Source organism: Spinacia oleracea, chromosome 6, assembly GCF_020520425.1.
Source record: "Spinacia oleracea cultivar Varoflay chromosome 6, BTI_SOV_V1, whole genome shotgun sequence".
In the NCBI taxonomy this organism is placed as follows: Eukaryota; Viridiplantae; Streptophyta; class Magnoliopsida; order Caryophyllales; family Amaranthaceae; genus Spinacia; species Spinacia oleracea.
Window position 1 is genome coordinate 95,452,344 of NC_079492.1, and position 22,540 is coordinate 95,474,883.

Sequence of the window (22,540 nt, forward strand, 5' to 3'; positions counted from 1 at the left end):
TTCATTTCACCCGAAACCTGCTATTTATGAAAACCTGCTAAAAATAGTAACTGCCGTAAAAGGTAGCGTCTAAAAGTGACAAATCATAAAAGATAGAAACCTGTCAGAATTAGGTGTTGCACTCCAACATAAATCCTAAATAAGATAGAAAACCGCGAGAATCCTATTCCTAATAGGATTCGGAAATAAGAGTTACGTATTAATCAAAATCCTAACGAGCCTAGAGTTCGTAACGGGCCCAGACGCATTCCGTCATGAAATTGATACGCGCTAAAAGACTCGAATTAATCTCAAACTCTACGGATTTTAGGAATCCGAATCTGACTAAACAAAACTGCCCAGATCCTATTTTCAACGCCTGGCTCTGGGCGCCGAAATCTTCGGCGCCCAGGCCTGGGCGCTGAAAGTACCTGGGTATGTCTCTTTTCCTAATTCTTTGCGGATTAGAACTCTGCAATTCTATCTTACGAACTCTTCCCTATAAATAGGCCCCTAGTTTCGACGTGAAACAACACACAACAACACATAATATATTCTGAGTATTGACTCTAGACCCCTTAGCCTAAGCCTCTCGCTGCGAAACTGTTCACGCATTCTGTCGCAATCGATCCATAAATCGAACAGAACGTATCCTGTCCCATAATTGAGATTCGTTAAATAAAAAGGAGAAATAGCAAAGTCAAAGTGGTTAGTTTTCTGAGAACCGTGACGCACCTCTCAAGGGTGCGTCGTAATGTGTCCCTTTTCGATGATTTAACTGCTTTCCTCGCCCTTTTTATGAACTGTTAAACTAACCTAATTTGATTGTTCTATCACGCCTAACAAATATAATATTTTTGGAAAATCGGATTATCATGCTAGGTCCCTTAATGCTATTTAAATCAGATAATCGCGATCGAATTAGCATTATATGTTGCATATTGCTAAAATCAATTCAGATTAGTTTAATAGTTAACGCATGTCCCTTCAATTATTTATGCTGAGCTAGTAAGGATATCCTGCCTCTGGAGTTATCGACGAGCGAAAGTACTCCTCTCGGTAGTTATAGTCCCCCGAACCCTCAATCTCTACCTTGTGGGTGTATATTGAGAGATCCCCACACCAGGGATCACAAGGGAACCTACGACCGTCGTGGTCAAACATAATTGCACTCCCTTTATGTCACGATAACCGGGTTTTGTCAGTTTTTCTCATTGTCGTTAAAAACTGAATGGCGACTCCTATATTACTAGTCAATTGGGTGTATACTCACAGGAAATCCAATTACACTTGATTGAATAAAAAGAATCGTCACACCCACGAGGGACAGGTCACGCATTAGCCTCGCGCTTTTTCGACCCCCTCACACGCACTCTTAGGAAAAACAAAAATCTGAGCCCAATACATGTGCAATCTAAGCAATACATAGTTAACCAACTGCATTCTAGCTGTATAAGAGAGATTCCTGGAACTCCAAATTTTGATTATGCTTGTCATCTTATCTACTAAGAGAAATTCTTTTTGAACAAATGGGCACTCCAAGATACTTAAAGGGTAACACACTTCTTGTAAAACCAGAAACCTCCACCGCCCTTTGAACCTCACTTACAACCATACCATGACAGAAAATGGAAGACTTCTGATGGTTAGCTTTCAAACCAGAGGAATCAGAAAATAACTTAAAGGCTTGCAAAAGAAGATAGAGGGAAGGGAATTCACCTTTGCAGCAAATAATCAGGTCATCAGGAAAACACAAATGAGTGAGCTTAGTGTCTTTGAACCTTGGGTGGAACTGAAACTAAGGTAAGTCACTCATCTTATGCAAAAATCTTGACAGGTATTCCATACAAATTAATAACAAAAAGAAGAGGGGAGAGAGGGTCTCCTTGCCTCAAACCAGCTCTGAGATTTGAAAAATCCATGCAGTGAGCCATTGATCATAAGGGAGAACATTGGTGTGGTAACACACTCCATCACTATATCCACAAATTGCTTTGAGAAATCCAAAAAACCATCATTTCCTTTAGAAAATGCCAATCAACCGTGTCATATGCTTTTTGCAAATCAATCCTCATTAAGCAACTGGGTTTAACCCCCTTCCTCCCATAATGTCTCACAAGATCTTGAACTACCATTATGTTGTGAACAATATACCTGCCTTGAACAAACCCTCCTTGGTTCTCCAGAATGAGATCAGGAAGTATTTGTCTTAATCTGCCACATAGAACTTTAGTAATACACTTGTGTATTGTATTACAGCAGGAAATGGGTCTAAAATCACTAACATTCTTAGGACATTTGGTCTTAGGAATTAGAGTGACAACTGTATGGTTTACCTCTTTTAACAATTTACCATGTTGCAATACATCCAAAACAACTGCAATAACCTCATTCCCAACTATATGCCAAGCATCTTTGTAAAAATAGGAACCAAAACCATCAGGTCCTGGTGCCTTGACACCTAGAATAGAGAAGAGAGCTAATTTCACCTCCTCATCAGTATAAGGGGCATTAAGAATTGCCCTATGATGATCCTGACAAACAGGGCCAATTTGCACTACCTGTTTAATAACGGGAGTTCTAGCTTCATGCGCACTTCCCAATAACATCTTATAGTAATCTAAGAAAGCTTCTGAAACATCCGCAGGCTTGTCTTTCTACTCTCCCCTCATATCATGAATATTGTATATATGATTCTACACCTATCTACTTCTGATACTTTGATGGAATAAGGCTATATTCTCATCACCCGTTTTAATCCATGCCAATTTAGCCTTTTGACTCCGAAACTCTAGATAGATCTTTATTAGGAATAGGCATGGACCAAAAATTGTTGTTCTTAATATAATAAGTATGGATCCATTTAACCCACAATCTATCCTGCTTCAATGAGAGAGCCCAAAAATTCTTCAAGAAAGCAGCTTTATTCCAAATAGTAAGATCCTTTAGGTTCCACCCACCACTACTCTTAGGCAAACACAATTGTTCCCAAGAAACATGAGCCTTCTTTGATCCAGCCTCAGAGCCAGTCAATAGGAAACACCTACAAATCCTCTGAATTTCCTTCATAACTTTCTTTGGGAGTACAAAAATCTGACACCAGTATAATTGGATCCCAAAAAGAACTGACTTTATCAGTTGCAGTCTCCCATCATATGAGAGCAATCTTGCTGACCAACACTTAATTCTTGCCACAATCTTTTCAATGAGTGGCTTACACTCAGTGTAATTAACTAAGGTTCCTAGTGGTAAGAGGCACACCCAGGTACTTCACTGGAAAACTCCCGCTATGAATGCCCAAAGAATCCACTATTAGATTAGCAACATGATCAGAAACACCATCAATATAAACCTCACTCTTCTGAAAGGTTAGCCTGAAGGCCAGAAGTAGCAGAGAACTTACTGAAAGCTTTAAAAATAGCATCCACAGATTCAGAATCACCTCTAGCAAAGAGCAACAAGTCATCTGCAAACATCATGTGTGTGAGATCCACTTTCTTACATCTTAGATGGTATCTGAAGGTTGTATCAGTATTCAAAGAAGTAAGACACCTAGACAAATACTCCATTCCAATGGCACAAAGGTAAGGAGACAAGGAGTCACCCTGTCTTAAGCCCTTTTTTGCAGGAATGGGAGTAGTAGGCATCCCATTGATCAATATAGAGTAAGAAACTGTCTGTAAACATTGCATGATCCACCCAATAAATCTTGAGGGGAAACCCAATTCACCAAGCATTGCCTGAAGAAATGGCTACTCAAGTGAGTCATAAGATTTTTGAGGTCTTTTGAATGTATAAAAAATTAATGACCAATTTATGCATTTGAGTAACAGTTTATTATAGTATATTTTTCTTAATTTTCATTCATTTATTAATCAAATAATATATTTTTCTATAAACTAGTTGTTGGACCATGCTCTAGCGCGCAAGATCCCCCAAGGTATACAAATTTATTTTGCAGAAATGTTACGTAAAGACTGACGTTTACAAATTTACGTTATATATAAGAAAATCAATGCTAAAGTTCGATTTGCATGTAACTAACAATATGAAATCATATTTCCCTCAAAAAAAAAAACAAAACGAAATCATACATACATTTCTAATATTTGTGTCATTGATATTGTAGCATTCCACAAGCAACACTGGTAGGAGAGACGAGAAAAGGGCGGAGGAAAGCTACGTTAGAAAGAGTGGCTGGAGAAATTCGTTGAAATGGGTTATTTGGTTCCCAGCAAAATAAAGAAAAGGCAAAAGAGAAAAAAAAATTGAGACACGTGGTAGTAAGATGACTAAAGGTATAATTGTCCCCACACTATTGATAAGAATAAGACAAAAAAATAAGGCACAAAATTGGGGCAGAATAGTAAGTGCGCCATTGGGTGAATAATAATAGAAGTTCAATCCTTTATAAGTGTTATAAACCATGAAATTAACAGAGAACAACATAGGGGAAAAAAACTGATGCGTTTTCTTTTAGCTAATCAGATGTGTTTTTTCTCCCTCTAAAATGTATTTCGACTTTGTAATTGCATATACAATTATAACTTAACAAATTTCTTATAAGTTATAAGTAAAGTAGTACAAAAAATAAAGTTTTACACAAATAGAGAAAATTACTCAAAACTTTGTTCATTACTTATGGGTTAACCAATTTTATTCTCAAACTACATATATAACGAAATTTGTATTATTTTCAAACGTACTGCATACTCCGTGTATAAAAAAAATACGAATAACTAAATTTAAAATGAATAAGAAATCAAACCATATGAACACTCCTGGTGTCGCCGGCGGCCCTACGCCACTACTTGTTAAAAAATGTTACGTTGACCCTAAAGGTTAACAACTGTGTGAGGTGGAGTATGAGCTGGGAGGAAGTATTTGCACATATCAGATATGTATGGGCAAATACATATCAGAATAAAAGACAAAATAGGAAAAGGACAAAAAAGAAATTAAATGGTACTTATTTAAACAAAAATGGTACTTTTACAGAATGATACTTTTTTTTTTACAGAATGGTACTTTTTTTTAACATGAGTGGTACTTCATTTTTTGTCTTTTAGCTATTTGTCTTTTAGTTGATATGTGCATTGTGCGAAAAAACAACCTCATGAGCTGGAGTATCCCTACCCTACTAGTTTCTCCAAACTCGAAAGTTGCATTAAAACGCAGTCGTTCTTCCAATGTTCAAGCAAAGTGGAGCATACAAAATTGGGGAATTCTAAAAACAAGAATAAGGATAGAAAAATAGAGGAAATACCTTACACCCGAACAGATCCGATTTGCTCAAGAAGAAGAAACACTCCCAGAAAAAATGGGCAAAATTCCGGCATGTCTTCGATCAACAGCAACCCAAATCCTTAAAAACACAGCTCAATCTCAACCCTCTAAACCCTCTCCTTCCTCCCATTTCTCTCGCAGCAACAAAAAACTCAAATCAATTAAACCCCTAAAACCCTCCTTAAACCCTAATTTCTCATCTCCCATCACTTCCCCAAATCTTTCTGAAGCCAAAACCTTAATAAATTCCCTAATTTCAAACCCTAAAACCCCTATTGATCTTCAATTCCACAATTCCCTTCTTCATTCTTATTCCTCAATTGCCCCTTTACATGATTGTTTTGATTTATTCAACCATATGGTCAAAACCCTACCTTGTTTCTCCCCTGATCGTTCTTCTTTCCACATTTTGCTCTCTCACTCGTTTAATTCCAAAACGAGTCATTCCCCTGTTCCTCATGTTTGCCGGGTTCTCGATTTTATGGCTTCTCATGGGTTTCCGCCGGATCCGGTTACAGTGGATATCGCTGTTCGGGTTCTTTGTCGGTCTGGGTACGATGAGGATGCTGTGAAGTTTGTCACTGAGTTGCATTGTAAGAATTCTGTGACTCTTGATTACTATACTTATAATTTTCTTGTTAAGCACTTGTGTAAGAATAGGTCGATGAGTATGGTTTATACGGTGATAGATGAGTTGCGGGGTTCGGTTGGGATGAAGCCGGATTTGGTTACTTACACTATATTGATTGATAATGTGTGTAATAGTAAGAATGTGCGTGAGGCTACGCGGTTATTGAGCGAGCTTAATGAGAACGGTTTTAAGCCGGACTGTTATGTTTATAATACTGTAATGAAAGGTTATTGCAATTTGAGTCTTAGTAATGAACTAGTCAAGCTTTATAAGAAGATGACAGAAGAGGGGGTGGAACCTGATATTGTGACCTATAATACGCTTATTTTTGGGTTGTCAAAAACCGGGAGAGTTAAGGAGGCTAGAAAGTATTTGGAAGTTATGACAAAAACGGACCATTCCCCAGATACCGTTACTTATACGTCATTGATGAATGGGTTGTGTAGAGAAGGAGATGCAATGGGGGCTATGAGGTTGCTTGTTGAGATGGAAGCTAATGGGTGTAAACCGAATGCATGCACATATAACACATTGCTTAATGGATTGTGTAAATCAAGATTGTTGGACAAAGGGATGGAACTGTTTGGGGTCATGAAAGAAGGGGGTGTTCAACTTGAGTCAGCCTCTTATGCTACTTGCTTGAGAGGGTTATGTAGAGAAGGCAGAGTTGGTGAGGCTTATGAGGTTTTTGATTATGCTGTTGAGACTAAAAGTTTGACTGATGTTGCCGCCTACACTACATTGGAAAGTACTCTGAAATGGTTGAAGAAAGCTAGGGGACAAGGACTAGCTGTTTGACGGGTAAGTTGCATTCCTCGAGTACAGTTCAATCGTATGACATTTGTTATTTTAGTCTCCTCTTGATGCTAGTTGCTAGATGGGATGATAATTATGAGAATAATATTTCTTATGTTAATTCATCACATGCAATGGTTTTTTAAATTTGCAAAATGTATAAAGAATAGAACCTCAAAGCAAGTCAGGTTCAATCAACAGAGAACTACTCTTAAACACTCAAGATATGCCTTTGGGGAACCGTACATTCTTGTATCTTCCAGCTCATGCCTACTTGTGTACTTGTGTTTTTGTTCTGTGTTAGTATTTATTCTTTTACTCCTGTCTGGAACTGTTTCTGCTGTTTGCTATTCATTATTGTCACGCAGTTGCGTTTCTTTGATAATCTAGGTACATCATCATTTCTGATGGGAATATATATGAGTCTCTTTGTATTAACTAGAATATTAGATCACAAGTAAGGTTTCAATCAATTCACTTAAAATTTACCTTGTGGATTGAACCTGGGTTTCATTTATTAGATATCATCTGAACTTATTTTCTTGAAACTGTTTTTCTTGATGAAAAGAACAAAACCAAAATAACAGCATGGAGGCATGGATTTCTTGGAAGATGATGTCTACACAGTTAGTGTTTGAGAAATGGTTGCTGAATAAAGTAGGTACAGGGCAAAGTATATAAGTCGATAAATGCATAGAGTAGAGTATCTTGATGTGGTGTGTGCATCACTTTGCCGATCAGGCTTTATGACAACTGTATGAGTAGATTCCAGCATTTTGGCTGGAAGCAAGTTTGAGAGTTGACATTTACTTAGTTTTAAAAAGTGTGCCTTGGGCACGCCTAGGCTCAAGGCGCAACGCCTAGCCATGACAGGATTAGTCACCTTACAAAAGGCTTGCGCCTTATGCGCCTTTTCCCAGGCACAAGGTGCGACGCCTTATGTGCCTTGTGGTATATGGCTCAATTGCTGACACAATATTTATTTTTTTCAAAAAAGGCCCAAACCACGTGACTTTAATAGCTCCCTAACAGCTAGAATTTACTATATTAAAAAGAGGAGAGAGAAAATCACAAATTTCTCCATTTTTTTCTTGTCTCTTTCAGCGCCACGTCAAGTAAACTTCTCCGTTTTCTATTTTGAAGTAACTGTTTTGTGTAAGGTGCAACGCACTTTTTTTAGAATCTAAATAAAGAGTCGGTGACTAAAAAAGTGAAAAAAAAATTACTTGAATTTTCCTTAGTCCCCCTTTTATTTTATTTTTTCCTCAAAAAGGTTCTTAAACTTTACTATAAGTACTATTTTACCCCTTTGACAACAAGTAGTACTATTTTGATTTTTTTACGGAAAAAAATGCCACAAAATATTATAAAAATTGTGCGCCTTGCCTACGAAAGACGCACGCCTTCGCCTTGCGCCTAGGCTCCAGGGACTTTTGGGCGTTGGTGCGCCTCGCGCCTTTTAAGAGTAAGGACATGTATTAGTTTTCAGTTTGGGGAAGGGAGATGAAGGATAACGTCTGGAAGTCGTGGTTCTCTATGAGATTGAATGGGCAAAGTGTTATAGTTTTGTAACATTCACTTGTGTGATTTGTATCTGTATCAGTTCATCGTGGGTTTAAATACTGTGAGGGGTTAGGAATTATGTGAAAATTGGTTTTAACAATTGGTTTTACTAATGAGTGGTGATAAACTTTACCGGTTTATGAGATGTTGTAAAATTTTTATCTCTAAAGTCTTATATGAATGGTTTAGTAGATCATACTGATTCAAATTTCATGGTACTATAACTGAATATAGATAATGGTCGGCATTAGAAACAAAAAACTGAAGAGGATTAAAATCTTATTTCAAACAATCTGGTGATGAAACAAGATAGATTTTTGATATCATATTTGCAAATTTCGCTTTGAGTTTTCCAGGTCAAATTCATACCGTTACTATATACTCCCTCCGTCCCAGATTAGTTGTTACACTTTCCTTTTTCGTTTGTCCCATATTAGTTGTTACACTTCTAAATTAGGAATGACCCAACAATTATTATATTGTCTCTCTCTTCCCACTAAATTTTTTTTGTCCCCACACCCTCTCTCATTCAATTAAAAAAATACTCCACTAACTCCTATCACATATACTTTTACAATAAAATAACAATTGATAACCAAACAACCACTTATCACCTAAAACTTTGTGCAATGATAAGTGTAACGATTAATTTGGGACGGAGGGAGTATATTTTTGATAAGGTCATATACATTTTTTTAGGAAAAAAATGATAATTAATAGTCCCAACTATTGTCGTTCCACTTTAACTGGTCCCAACTTTCAGTTAACTAGGACAAACCCCAACTTTAAGGGATGTCTTCCCATATCAGGCCCATGAGACTTGCAACCTGCTATCCCAGTAAAAAAATATCAAAAATTACTTTTCTCAGAACGCTTCCCCACCACCTCTTTCTCTCTATTGGTCCCTGCTCTCGCTCATTAAAAACCCCTCCACCATCAGTTGTGAACTTTATGTTTGAATCAGTTTGTTTTGGGAACCAAGCTTCAAATAGCAGTAGCATGCTACCAGTTCACTGTCACTCTTCGCATGTGTATTGAGGTGTGGTGGGATGATTTTTGAGAAAAATAGGTACAAGATCAAACACATTGCTTTTATTAACGTGAGTTTTCTTTAATGTATGAGCTGGGTGGGTTGTGGAGAGAGGTCAGAGTTGTGTTTTTTGCAGGAAGTGAGGTGGTAATGTGGTATGGGTGGTGGTGATGTTTTGGCAGAATAGGGTCGGGTGGGTGTTGATTAGGGATGGCAATCACATCCGAATCCGAACCGAGTCCGAGCCGATCCGAAGGAAAAAATCCAATCCGAGAAAAAAAAGTCCGAATCCGAATCCGATTAAAAACATCCGAATCTTAATGGATATGGATCGGATATGGAGTCTGCAAAGACTCCGACCCGAATCCGACCTGAGTCCGAATCCGAGTCCAAATTCGACCGAAATTATTTCAAAGTGTATTATTTTTCGTACATAACATTTTTTAAAAAGTAAGTTCCTAATTTAATCTAATATATTTAATTAAAGCGCATATGTTTGTAATTTATTAATTTATTAGAAACTCGTTAGATTTTGGTAAATGAGAAATAGATTTCTAATTTATTTTAAAATTTAGAAATACTTCCTCCGATTTTTAATACTTGCAACGTGTGTCACTTTCACGCATACCTATGCACAACTTTGATCATTAATATCTTTAATTCTCTTTAAGCAAAAATTATAAAAAGTTAATATTTTGAAAATACAAATTGAGACAAATCTAACAAGATCCTACAAGATTATATTTTATCTTACATATAAATCACTAACAATAGTCAAAATAGAATATGGAATAGTGTAACATACACAAACGTTGCGAGTATTAAAAATCGGAGGAAGTATAAGTATATGTAAGTAAAGTTAACGCATGATTCGGATTTGGATTTGGATTTGGATATGGATATGGATGCAATTTTTTGAGTCCGAAGTTTAAATGAATTTGGATATGGATGCAATTTTGGAGTCCGAATTTTAAATGGATATGGATATGGATGCAATTTTGGAGTCCGGATTTTAAATGGATGGGTACATCCGACCCGAATCCGATCATTGCCATCCCTAGTGTTGATCATTGTAGGTACTTGTCGTCCGGGACAAGGATAGGGGATGAAAAAGACACGAAAAGCTGCTACACCCTGGTTGTGGTGGCGGGCGGCACACAACAATGGAAATGGGTAGGTTGTTATGGCGATGTGGTGGCTGGATGCTTGGTGGATGGTGAAACTGGAGACGAGAGATAGTGGAAAGGAAAGAGAAAGGGTGTGAAAATAAAATAAATAAATGAACAAGATGAATTACCAGTTAGATAGCTGAACTTATCTGAACTTATTTTTCCTGAAATAAGTGAAAATAAGGTGAACAGAACATAGCCTTAGTATCATTCCAGTTAACCAAAATTGGGACTATTTAAAGGGGAATAGCAATAGTTTGGGACTGTTCATATATAAAATTTTCCTTCTTTTTATTGTCTTAATCTACTTTGTTCATAAATTCTACTTCTTCCGTTCTTTTTTTAGTTGACACTTTATTTTGACGCACATATTAAGAAAAGGTGACAAAGGAAGGTAATAGACAATAATAACCCTACCCTTAACATACTAACCATGTAACCAAATACCCATGCGGGGGCTAAAAAGGAAATTTACATTACAACACTTAAAAATTTACATTACAACACTTATCAAAATAAGGAGTGTGTCAACTAAAAAGAACTTCCCCAAAAAGGACAGTGTGTCAAACAAAAAAGAACGGCGGAAGTATAATTTTTGTCGTCTGAATATATTTTGCATCGACGTGTATCCAACTTTTACACACTTACACTAATACTTGTGTGAAAGGTTTGTCTTTATTAGTTTACGTAAGTAGTTTTTTTCTTTTTGTTTCTATATTGAACATTTTTGTTAATATACATATTATGTAATTGTGCATGTTGGTTAGGATCTTTGCGTAGAAGGAGGTCTGATGAAGCGATTGTCTTTGAGGTTTCAGTTAAACTGCTGCTCAGTATTGGCAAGTTCAAGCTATGGGTTGAGATGCATGGTTTGCAAGTAAAGAAGATCCACATGAATGAACAAACCAGGAGCTCAATTCCTCCATGGAAGGTTCAGTTGCCTGCTACATAAATGTACTTTGAGACCTTCCAGGTTGTGAATTTGTTATGTATTAAGTTCTCTGAAGACACTTTCATGCACTAAAAGTGCCATGATTCAGAGAGTTGCACCCTTAGCATGAATGCTTGGCTTTGTTGGTTCTGCTGTAAAACAAGCCTTCATTTTTCAGACTCTGACAAGGGATTTTAGCGCATTTGGATTGATGAAGTGGGCAGAAACAGCATGATGCAGCTGCCTTTTACTGGGAATTCGTTGTTGCAAGCAAGTATGACAGTACTATCTTCTCTTCTTCTGAATTAATTATCTTCTTTAGTTGTTCTTTCAATTTTAATGGGTACCTTTGGTTTGTCTGTGATGTTACATGGACAAGATTTTTGTATGATTGGTGGACTGTGATTCTTTGCCTATAAATAAACTAGAATGTGAACATGTTGAGTGCATAAATTCTCTTATGTGAATATTCAATTAGTTTGCTCCTAATTAAATTTTGTTATTGAATATGATTTTGAATTTTTTCCTTTATTTCGGAAGTAACAATTAACATACTCCTAATTATAGTACCGATTATAGTAAATATTATAATTAATTTAGAGAGTAAAGAAATAAGGATAATTTTGATACATCCAATTTTATTAGTAATTGAAGTAGGGAAACCAAGTTAATTTGGAAATGTGAGGAAAAGTAAAACTATAGAAAACTAAAGAAAAGTAAATCTGAAGAAATATGTGGAATTCTCTAAATTTTAATTTGTTTGACTAATTATTATGGATATTTTGATACATCCAATTTTATTAGTAATTGAAGTAGGGAAACCAAGTTAATTTGGAAATGTTAGGAAAAGTAAAACTATAGAAAACTAAAGAAAAGTAAATCTGAAGAAATATGTGGAATTCTCTAAATTTTAATTTGTTTGGCTAATTATTATGGAAAACTATGAAAATGGAATATTAATATACTTTTCACTTGTTTAATTTTGTTTTTCACATATTTCCATCACTTTTGAGGGGGAAAGTGTGCAAAATAAAACAGGCAAAATATAACTAGTTGATTTTCACATATTTCCACATTTCCACATTTTATTTTCCACACTTTTCCATTTAAATTGCCAAACAAGATAAAATTAAGAAATTCTCTATTTCCACACTTTTCTTCATTGAACTAGAATTACCAAACACACTCTAAGTCCCCTCTCTTCTCTTATAGAGAGATTCTTTTTTGAAAATATCTACTGTGATTTTCATATTGTAATAATGTGTTGGTTATATGCCTTCGGCTTGATGTCAGTTTTGATATTAGTATAATAATATGGCATTTGTTTATATGATTAGCAGTCAAGTGAGGAGATTAGTGCAGCTAGTGCTTGATTTATATACGGAGTACCAGAATTAGAAAACTAGAGTACTAAGTACTCCCTCCGTCTCTCTTTGTTCTTTACGTTTGGTATTTTGCACGTGTTTTAACGACTAATTAATGTGCATTGAGATTTCTCTATCTTTTTATTTAAACAAGTCAAATTACGTTTATTTATAATGTTTTTACTTTTTTCAAAATTCTGATATAGGAAAAATGAGAAAAATTTAATGACCCAATGAATTTAATTGGTTAAAATAATCGTAAGGACACAAATTTTGACAGAATATTAAGGCATTTATGTGTTAATATAAAGACAATGTGTAGAACATTTTGGGACATCCAAAAAGGAAAACGTAAAGAACAAAAAGACACAGAGGGAGTACTGACTAACGAGTGACTCTGTAGTGCATCAAGTGAAGGGGAAGGGACACTTTAGGTGATGCAAACATGTTAGTTAGAGTTAGCTTGGGAAAGAGGGCAGTGACTTCGTTAGAGGGGAAGGATGTAAGACACTTAGAGCATGTTTGGTATTGGTAGTTTGGTACTTTTGTGGTTGGAAACGGATTCAAAGAAATCATTACCGTTATTAGATGTTTGTTAGAGGGGCATGGTAATAGTTACCATTGCACGGTGGTAACGCATTCCAGCAATATGATACCGCTCTAAACCTTGCGGTAACAATTACCAGTACCCTCCTCAAACACTTTTCTCCTCTTCGGCTCTTAACCTCTTCTCTCAAGTCTCAACCTGCTGCTCTCTTTGGCTTTTCTATCTCACCCCAAAAAATCCAACATACCATTTTTTACATCTTTTCTACAAGATCATGCAATCAATTCAAATTTTGGGTTTAAATTGCTTTGTAAATTCATATTTCCAATACTCTGTTTTTTTTGGTTTTCGTTGGAATTTTGGTTGGAATTTTTTTTACCCCAAATTTCCAGTATGATTGGAAGATTACAACTGACAGTTGAATGGAATTTTTTTTTGTTGGATTTTACTAGTATTTGGGGTTTGGTTCGAGTCCTTTAGCCGTTGCATGTAACGTGTTCGATGAAATGCTCAAAAGAATTGTAGATTTTTTTTTAAAAAATGTAGGAAGTGAAGTGAAGAAAAACTACTTGTTTGTTGCAGATGGGTCTTCTTAAATTTGTGGAATTTCCGATTTTGGTTTTCATTTTTTTTGTTGCTTTGATGTCAAATGCGTACAAAAAGATGTCAAATTTTATACAATGAGTGCCTTACTCAAGCCTGTAAGGGATTCTCTTCCTTAATTATACCAAACAAATTAAAAGGACATTCGATTCAAATGATTCCTTTCCTTAGTTATACCAAACAACTTATAAAGGTAACGATTAACATTACCGTTTCCCCTCCTTATTTGTCTCCAATCCATTCCATTTCCAAGATTCATACTAAACATGCTCTTAGATACCTGTACATAGAAGAGATCAGTGAGAGGGTTAATTTTGTAGAATTTGGATTGATCTTTAGCTAATTTTAGCGAGTGTCCAGCTCCAGCCACTTGACGGTCTGGGATTGTATGCTCTATTTGGCGATTTAATCGTATCAAATGCAATTGACTATCGTTTCTTTAATCCCATTCATCTTTTTTTCCTGATTTTCCAGTTTATTACACACCCATGAGAAATTTGATTGATGTCCATTTTCTCACAGAAGTATCTGTAATTTTTTGTTCTCTTGATCCCGCCTTTCATGAGTAGGTCCTTGTTATCGTGGCATTTTCTAGGAGGCTTCTTCTGTTAGTTTGTAGATTTCAAATGTAGCTATGCTATTCTATTCTGGGCTCCAGAATGAGATGAGGCGATCTGAATGAGATGAGGCTGTTAGCCTTAAGAGATATAAGTTGGCCAATAGTGGTGTTAAGTGCTGATTGGTTCTCACAAAGGAGCGGCTCTTCTAAAATGCAATATACTTGTCCTAATTAACCATAGTTAAGTTAATATTACCAACATCTCAACATTTCTGTCGCATTTCTGTCGTTTCCATTATGTATCTTTTCACATTATTTATGGTTTGGGGAATAGGTTGGGGGGGGGGGAGGGGTGTTGGGCTGCTGGAAATGTGTTTTGGGGGAATAGGTGATCGGTGGTACATTGAGGAGGGTGTGAGGTGAGGGGCAAAATCGTACTTTTAAGAATTAATTATGGGCGTTTGTAAGTAAACAGGGGCGTCGTTTAACAACCTCAAAAAAATAGCATTGGTTATGTATATAGAAAATGAGTTTCGGATTGCTTTAAGTGACTCTGGTCTATAATGATTAATGAATACGCTTTGTCATAATCTCGAAGTATATAATATTAAATATCCGTGTATATGTTTTATTTTTATTTCTAAATGGATTAAAATAGTGATTTGTTTGCCAGAGGGGTTTTGAAAGTTACCAGACCGGTTTTGAATAGAGAAACGTTGCCCATTTCTTGACCATATAGTTATGATTTCATTAATTTGATAGTCTTTAGTCAAGTTTGTCCTGTAGAGTAGAATGGATATGTAATAATATGAGCATGTGATCTGGAATGCATAACTGTTTATGTTAGGCTGCTTCTTTAGCATCAAGTGCACATATCATATAGCCATATATACGATGCCATTTGATTTGAAATTGTGAATTATTTCTGTCATTTTTTAAAATTGATTTCTAACAGGGGCCTGAAAAATCCAAGGCATGAAACCAACCAATTATTTTATCAGCATCAACTGGGTTTTTTCTGTTGTAATAAAACGACATGTTTTCTTGTATTATTTGCATTTTCAGTCTTGGCTAACGGTTTTTCCCCTTTCCGTGATACATATTTCTTTTCTCTAAGCTATTAAAGTCACTCCTTTTGGCTTTTCTTAGATGTATTTTAGTGTGAGGGGAGGGTTTTTGGAAAAGCCCCTGTTTTAAAAAATATTGGTGGTACTACCTTTAGGTTGCAGCGTCTGCTTTGATGCCGTATCTTGGGGACTGGACGGTTGGTGATTTGCATTTTTCTAATATGAATGGAACCTATCACCAAATCCTCTCTTTCTTTTTTTAATATAATTTTTATAATCTAATCACTGCTCTACCCTCTCATGTGTCCTCTTTTTTTTTTCTTTTTTTTTTTTGTGCTTTTTTTGTGTGTGTTATTGGTGAGCTTCCCTCTTTCGGTACTTATTGTTGTTATGTGAATTGAGATAGTTTGAAAGTGAAGGGAAACGGATTATAACCCATATACCACAATTTATCGAATCATTTAGGTGACTGTTAAATTTTCCGAACAGGTTTTGTTCGGAAAACTGTTAAATTTCAGTTATCATTGTTGATATACCAATGGAATAGCATTGTGTTTGTTTTTGAATTGAAACAGTTGGGATCTAAAGTATGGAAAAACAAGTATGTGTAAACTGAGATCACCTCCCTCAAAATCTGCTGCAAAATTAGTTGTTGTGATACTGTCTCAGATACAGGCATTAGTCTTTCAAAGAGGGTGCCTTACATGTACATGTAGGCATTGACCGCCGAGCCTCAGGGGTCCTGTGTCCTGTCTCGCGCTCAGGGGTCTTGTGTCCTGTCTTGCGCTCATGGGATAGTAATCAATATCTCTGGTTTCCTTGTTGTTCCTTGGATAACTTGGGTGCCTTTCAGAATTAGAAATTGAACTTTTGGACCTTATCATAGGCACTAATACTGCAGTAAAACGCACTTGCCAATGACAGGCTTAGTTAATTTTCTCTTTCAGTGACAGTAATAGTCAGTCTACTTTTCATGGTATTATGACAGTTGAATACATAATATCTCATCACTTCCATCCCTTTATCGGTTATTCCCCATTCTTGATCAGGAGTATATAATCACTCCTGCAGTTTACTTGCTCGACTACAAACCAGTTTTTCCAGAAATTGAGCACCTCACACAATCTTTCTCATCTGAAATTTAATTTGGTAGGCAAAACCTATTCATGGATTTTTATTGGCTACTGTTATGTACCCTTAAACCCACAACGAATGTACTGTCATCTATCAATCCGCATGTCATAAATTCTTAGATAAACCCTCCTGCACAAAATGGTTTGCTTTTAAGATTAAAAATACAGAGTATATGAAATTCTTATTTATAGATAGGTATACAATTAATATTGTACATTGTAGTAAAAGTTAAATCATGCTTAAAAATTACTCCGCTATAATATAAAAGTTATCTCTTTTCTAGTGATAAAATTTTCCGCTTTAAACAAAATTACCCCTTTATTTTTTTTTTTTTGATTTTTTTGACATAGGGTGAAATGAACAAGAAAGGAAAAGAGAAAACTAAAAGACATCCCAAGACAACACTGCCGGTCTAAGGCCAAGCTGTAGTCCATCAAATTATCCCTTTAAAATCACGAATAATGTATAAAAGTAACTATGTAATCCTTTAAAATGTTTATCCATCAAAAGAATTTATACATTCTAAGTATAAAAGTTAGGCCATGTTGTTTTGGACTTAAATTCAGTTCAGTTTAGCTCTATTTGATTCAGTTTATTCAGTTCAAAAAAGCAACATTGTGTTCATCTTTGCTTTTTTAATAATCTTATTTTTTTATTTCCTACGCTCCTTAAATATTGTACCATGGTTGACTTTATGCTTTCTAATGCATAATTTGATTTTTAATATCTCGAATTATGTATAAATAAAAATTAAAAATAGTTGATATTTTAAAAATATATATTGATACGAGTCACAAAAGGTGACCAAATGTATGGTGTAATAGTGTTAAAGAAAAATGGTGCAATAGTTTTTGGAACGGGGAACTGGGGAAGTACTGAGTATTAGTTTATTTGTATAATGTTAAATTTATTATATAGTATAATACTTATCATTAGTTATGATTATTATTATTACTAATACCATAATATTTTTTAAAATATTATTACGACTATGCTTATCATTCTTAACATTATTATTTATTTATTTATTATTATTTATTTATTTATTATTATTTATTATCAATTTCATACTCCCTCCATTCTTGATTGTTAGTCACCTTTCCTTGTTGAGTTATTCCTTCTTATTAGTCTATTTTAAAATCTTTCCTTATTTGTTTAACATTTATCTCCTTAAACTTTTATAAATATCGAAAAAGTCCAATTGTTTATTCTTAAGTAAACTTTCATCTCCATTAACCCCCTTAATTATTTCTCTCTCATACCCACATGAGTTAGATTCAATTTAAATTCATGTGACAATTGCACTTTTGTTAGATTGTCTTAGATTCATGAGATTAACATTCAACAACAAAGGGAGTATTATTTATTTATTTTTATTAATTATTATTTACTATTCCATATTTATTATTATTCAATTCTTTTAAGTTCCGCTCAGTTTAACTCTATTAAGTTCAGTTCAATTCTGTTCAACTTTATTCAGTTCAATTCAACTTTATTCAGTTCAGTTTATTCTAGTTCAGCTAAATTAAGCCCAGAAGAACAACACTTTACTCAAGACATGTGAAAGTTATAAAAAATCGAGTAAAAGCTATTCTGATACTTTAAACTAAAGTCCTAATGTCGATATTAAAGTAGATATTTGTCTAAGTGTCTGACACGTCTATTAGCCAAAATTGAATGTTAAAGTGTCCATACCCAACTCGTTGGAAAATAAAGAGCCATCATTAGAAAAATAAAGAGTCGGAGTAACAAAGTAACAAAGTCATTAAATTTATATATACGTGAAAGTGAATGAAGTAAGGTTCCGTTTGGTATGGCGTAAAACATATTGCGGGAAAATAATTTTCCTCTATTTTCAATTTTACATTGTTTGTTCGTGAAAGAGTGTAAAACCATTTTTCCTAGGAGTAAAATTACTCCCAAAGATGGAAAACCATTTCCCCGAACTGTTTTCCTTCTTTTTGCCTTATCTCTATTGTACACTCTTCTCACTATTTGCTTACTTTCCTTTTTATTTTCTTGTGTTTTTTCATTTTTCTTACATGGAACCAAACAACAGAAAACTATCTTTGAATTGTGTTTTACATTTCAAATTATTTTCCATAAAATTTATTTTACACTGAAAATATTTTCCATAAACGAAGCCTAAATGAGTAGTCTTGAACCACATGGCCATCAGTAAACTAAATACTCTAGTAAAAGCTGTGTGGCTGTGTATTTTAGGCTGACAAGAGAATGTGAACATGTGAGGCGATTCTGGGTGTTGCCTTTTTCTGTATTTTGTTTTCATGGGTGAACCAATATTTCATCCAATCAGAATTAGCAAAACCATTAGCTGTGCCCTCTGGAGCGAAGTTATTGTTTCATGTGTGAACCGCCTTCTTACCCAACTCAAATTATTGTGATATAAGGTACAAACTGGGCTCTGCCTAGAGCTGTCAAAAACTGACTCGACCCGAGAAACCGACCTGAACCGACCTGTATTTTTAAGGATCCGGACTCCACCCAAGACCCGAAATTTTGTTAAAATAAAAAACCCGTAACCCGATCGTAGCCAACCCGTTAAAACCACGACCGATTTCGGCCCGTTAATGCATGATCCGGACCCGAACCTGATACCCGACCGAAATATAACCGATAACAAAACTGAGTCAGCTTATCCGACCGAAAAATGACCCGAACCCGATTCAACACCCGACCCGATGTCAACCCGAAACCGATTATAACTCGATGAAACCCGTTATTGACTCAATTCGTGACAAACCGTTACCTAAATTACGCGACCTGTTGACAACTCGATTTGTCATTGACCTAACTAAATAATAACTTAAATCAAGTTAATATATTTTTTATAATTACCTAATCTAGAACAAGTGAAAAGCGTTAAACCAAATTTAACCAAATTTATAAAAGTTAAATTATAAGGTTAAAACTTGACTAATCCTGATAGTTATCGTACCCGGTCTTAACCCGTGTCCGATAGTGAACCCGACGTGAATTTTAACCGACCCGGTAATTATCCGATCCGAACTTGACCCGACTCGTTAAGACCCGAACCCATAATTGTACCCGGCTAGAAAAAGACCCGACCCGAAACCGAACCGAACCCGACCTAAACCGTAATGGAAAAATAATCCGACATGACCCGACAAATTTTCAACCTGACCGAACCCGACCTAAATCCGACCTGCACCCGGTGATATAATGACCGGACATGACCCGACCAGTTCATGACCCGAGACCCGAGATGACCAGACCCGAACCCGACTCGAGTAACCGTTTTGACAGCTCTAGCTCTGTCCAAGGACCTCTCCCGTTTGTTCGCGTACTCTTTTCTCAAACTTAACTTTTCTGAACTTATTTGAACTTAGTTTATAACTTGAATTTAGCTTTGAATTTAACTTATATCATGGTCTATTTTTCCCGAACTTAACTTGTTAAAATTTATTGATTGTATCATGCATGGTGAAAACTCTCGACTCGAATGAGGGGTAATATACGATTAGGTTTATTTATCTTACCGACTCGAAAAAATCTAAATGCAATAATGTCCTGTGATATTTGGGGTGTTTAATAATGTCCTGTCATTTTTATAAGTAGGCAAAATGTCATGATCAATTGTACGTCTGACTGAGACTTGAAAGACTACCAGAATGGTTACATATGCTGAGTGATATGCATTTCAGGTTAAAAACTCATCAGAGTTCATAAATGTTGGATTATTTATGGGACCAAAAACTCATATTAGTCCTTTTTCTCATGTGATCAAATCTGTAATTTCTACATCATGTTAATGGCCCATGTTTGGCTTTGTTCGATTTTAATCAGTTTTGTCAATGTACTACTGTTCTCACATAATGTTAATAGTAAAATAATAACTAATTTAACATAAAATGAAAATTCCAACAATTTTTTTTTTTGTTCAGATAAAAAATCAAGCGTTCGATTTATTTTTATTTTTGTATTGATTAAAGTCACACGATATATATAAGATATCTGAATCAAATCAAATAAAACTATTTTTCTATAAAACTACGATAATTGCACGCCGAACATGCATCTTGTATACCCTTTTACACCTAGGTGTTTGATACAACCTTCAACGAGAGGGTCTTTTGATCTATTGTAGTTTTGAAATTGAATTAAATCAAATTCATTTGATTGAAGACGTAAAACTGACAATTGTTCCGACACCATCGACGAATTAATTTTGTCTTGTGAAATTAAATAATAGTTTTCTCTCGTGCAAAAAAAAAGATCGGGGCTTTCCACCGATAAATAACGATGATAACCCCTTCGAAATATGTTAAGAGGTTTCCAATTATATATACATCCTTTTTAAAATGATCTTTACACTTTCCGTTTTAGTCAGTTTCATCATGTTTTTTGACATTGTGTTTTATTATATTTATGGACATGAAAATTTACTATATGATCATTTTTCCCCCACAACATTTACAATTTTCCATTCAATTTCCCTTAATTTATTCATTTTTTTCTTACACCTACCCACCTTTATTCATTTTATTATATTCCCCACATTTTTTCACACCCTTTCAGCCTTTCTCTCTGCCTTAATAATTGTGCAAACAGTAACATAAAGATAATTTTGGGACTAAAGTAGTATTACGTATTTATCTTTGAATGTATAAAACTTTTTTTTAAAAAATATGTATAATACTCCCTCCGTTTCTTTTTGTTTGTTACGTTTGGATTTTTGCACGTTTATTAACGTATACGATTCTTTTTCTTTTTTATTTAAATGCTTTCAAAATATGACATTATTGTCTCTTTGAATATAGTGCAACTCAACTTTCATTTTTTATTAAAAAAAGTAAACCCAAGTAAAACCTCAATCCACTAATCATTACAACAACCAATAAGATTGTTTTATTTATCAAAATAAGCCAATAATGGAAAAGCATACAGATAACTAACTTAACATACTTGAGAAATTGTAAAAAAATTTAATGAGTTGAAAAAATTGAACCAATTAAAATGAAAGCTAGCACAAAAAATGACAGTATAATAAGTTTATAAAAGGAAAGATTCTCCCACGTAACAAACATTGTGAAACACGCTAAAAGAAATACGTAATAAACAAAAGAAGCGGAGGGAGTACCTTTATGCAATATAATTTGTCATATTTGAAATAATACTTTCTATTTTAGGTTATAATCAAAACTTGTTAAGGATCATGAACAAGCTACAAGTCACGAACAACTCCACTATAAACGAATAGAGTTTAAACAAATGAAATAAGCCCAGCTAAAATTTAGAGTTTTGAGATGAGGTTATCCTTACTTTGAGTGATTCATTACATATTTATTTAAAAAAACAAAAAAACAAAAAAACAAAACCTATGAGCACAATTAGGACTTGTGATACCAATGTAACATGTTGATTGTACAAATAAAGTTTAGGAAACCTATGTTATAGGTAAGTCCAAATAAGGCTATAATTCCAATCAAAAGACAATTAAGGACTAGGTATATTTAGTCCTGTGATTAAAATCTCCAATATGTCCTGTGAAGTGTATTTTTGTCTCCGAAAAGCAGCAACTTATTTTAAGTTGATTAGCATCTCTTGTTTCCACATACATTGCCATTTTCAATATTCTTGAACTCCACTACTAATTTTATTTGTTATCCAACCACCCTACTGGCTACTGGTCCTTTACCTTATTACGATCTTTTTAATCCTCTGAACAGTAAATCTGTTAACGATTTCTGTCGCAGCTCAAACTCTTGAATCTTGATTGTGATTACATTTGTTTTGAGTGATTCTTAATTTAGTATGATACTGTGTTAGTATTGGATAGGAAGGCGAATTAAATAATCTTAAAGAGAATCCTGTTGTTAATCAACTAATGATTGGGGTAT

At 34.9% G+C, this 22,540-nt stretch overlaps 2 protein-coding genes across 3 annotated transcripts; one reads left to right on the forward strand and one right to left on the reverse strand.

Annotated features, from left to right (window-relative positions):
- Positions 1 to 2,748: 2,748 nt before the first annotated feature.
- LOC130463380 (uncharacterized) lies at positions 2,749 to 3,716 on the reverse strand. The gene is made up of 2 exons (XM_056832493.1): positions 3,383 to 3,716; positions 2,749 to 3,221 (listed from the first exon to the last, which is right to left on the reverse strand). The coding sequence occupies exons 1-2, from the start codon at positions 3,714 to 3,716 to the stop codon at positions 2,749 to 2,751; spliced, it is 807 nt and encodes a 268-aa protein (XP_056688471.1).
- A 1,354-nt stretch (positions 3,717 to 5,070) lies between these two features.
- LOC110776737 (pentatricopeptide repeat-containing protein At2g17670) lies at positions 5,071 to 11,878 on the forward strand. 2 transcript variants are annotated; one of them, XM_021981292.2, is made up of 2 exons: positions 5,071 to 6,697; positions 11,272 to 11,878. In XM_021981292.2, exon 1 carries the CDS (start codon positions 5,300 to 5,302, stop codon positions 6,692 to 6,694), a length of 1,395 nt encoding a protein of 464 aa, XP_021836984.1. In that variant the 5' UTR covers positions 5,071 to 5,299; the 3' UTR covers positions 6,695 to 6,697; positions 11,272 to 11,878. The 2 variants fall into 2 exon arrangements, with proteins under 2 accessions (XP_021836984.1, XP_021836983.1); XM_021981291.2 differs by having other exon boundaries at positions 5,076 to 6,697; positions 11,221 to 11,878.
- The last annotated feature ends 10,662 nt before the right edge of the window (positions 11,879 to 22,540 follow it).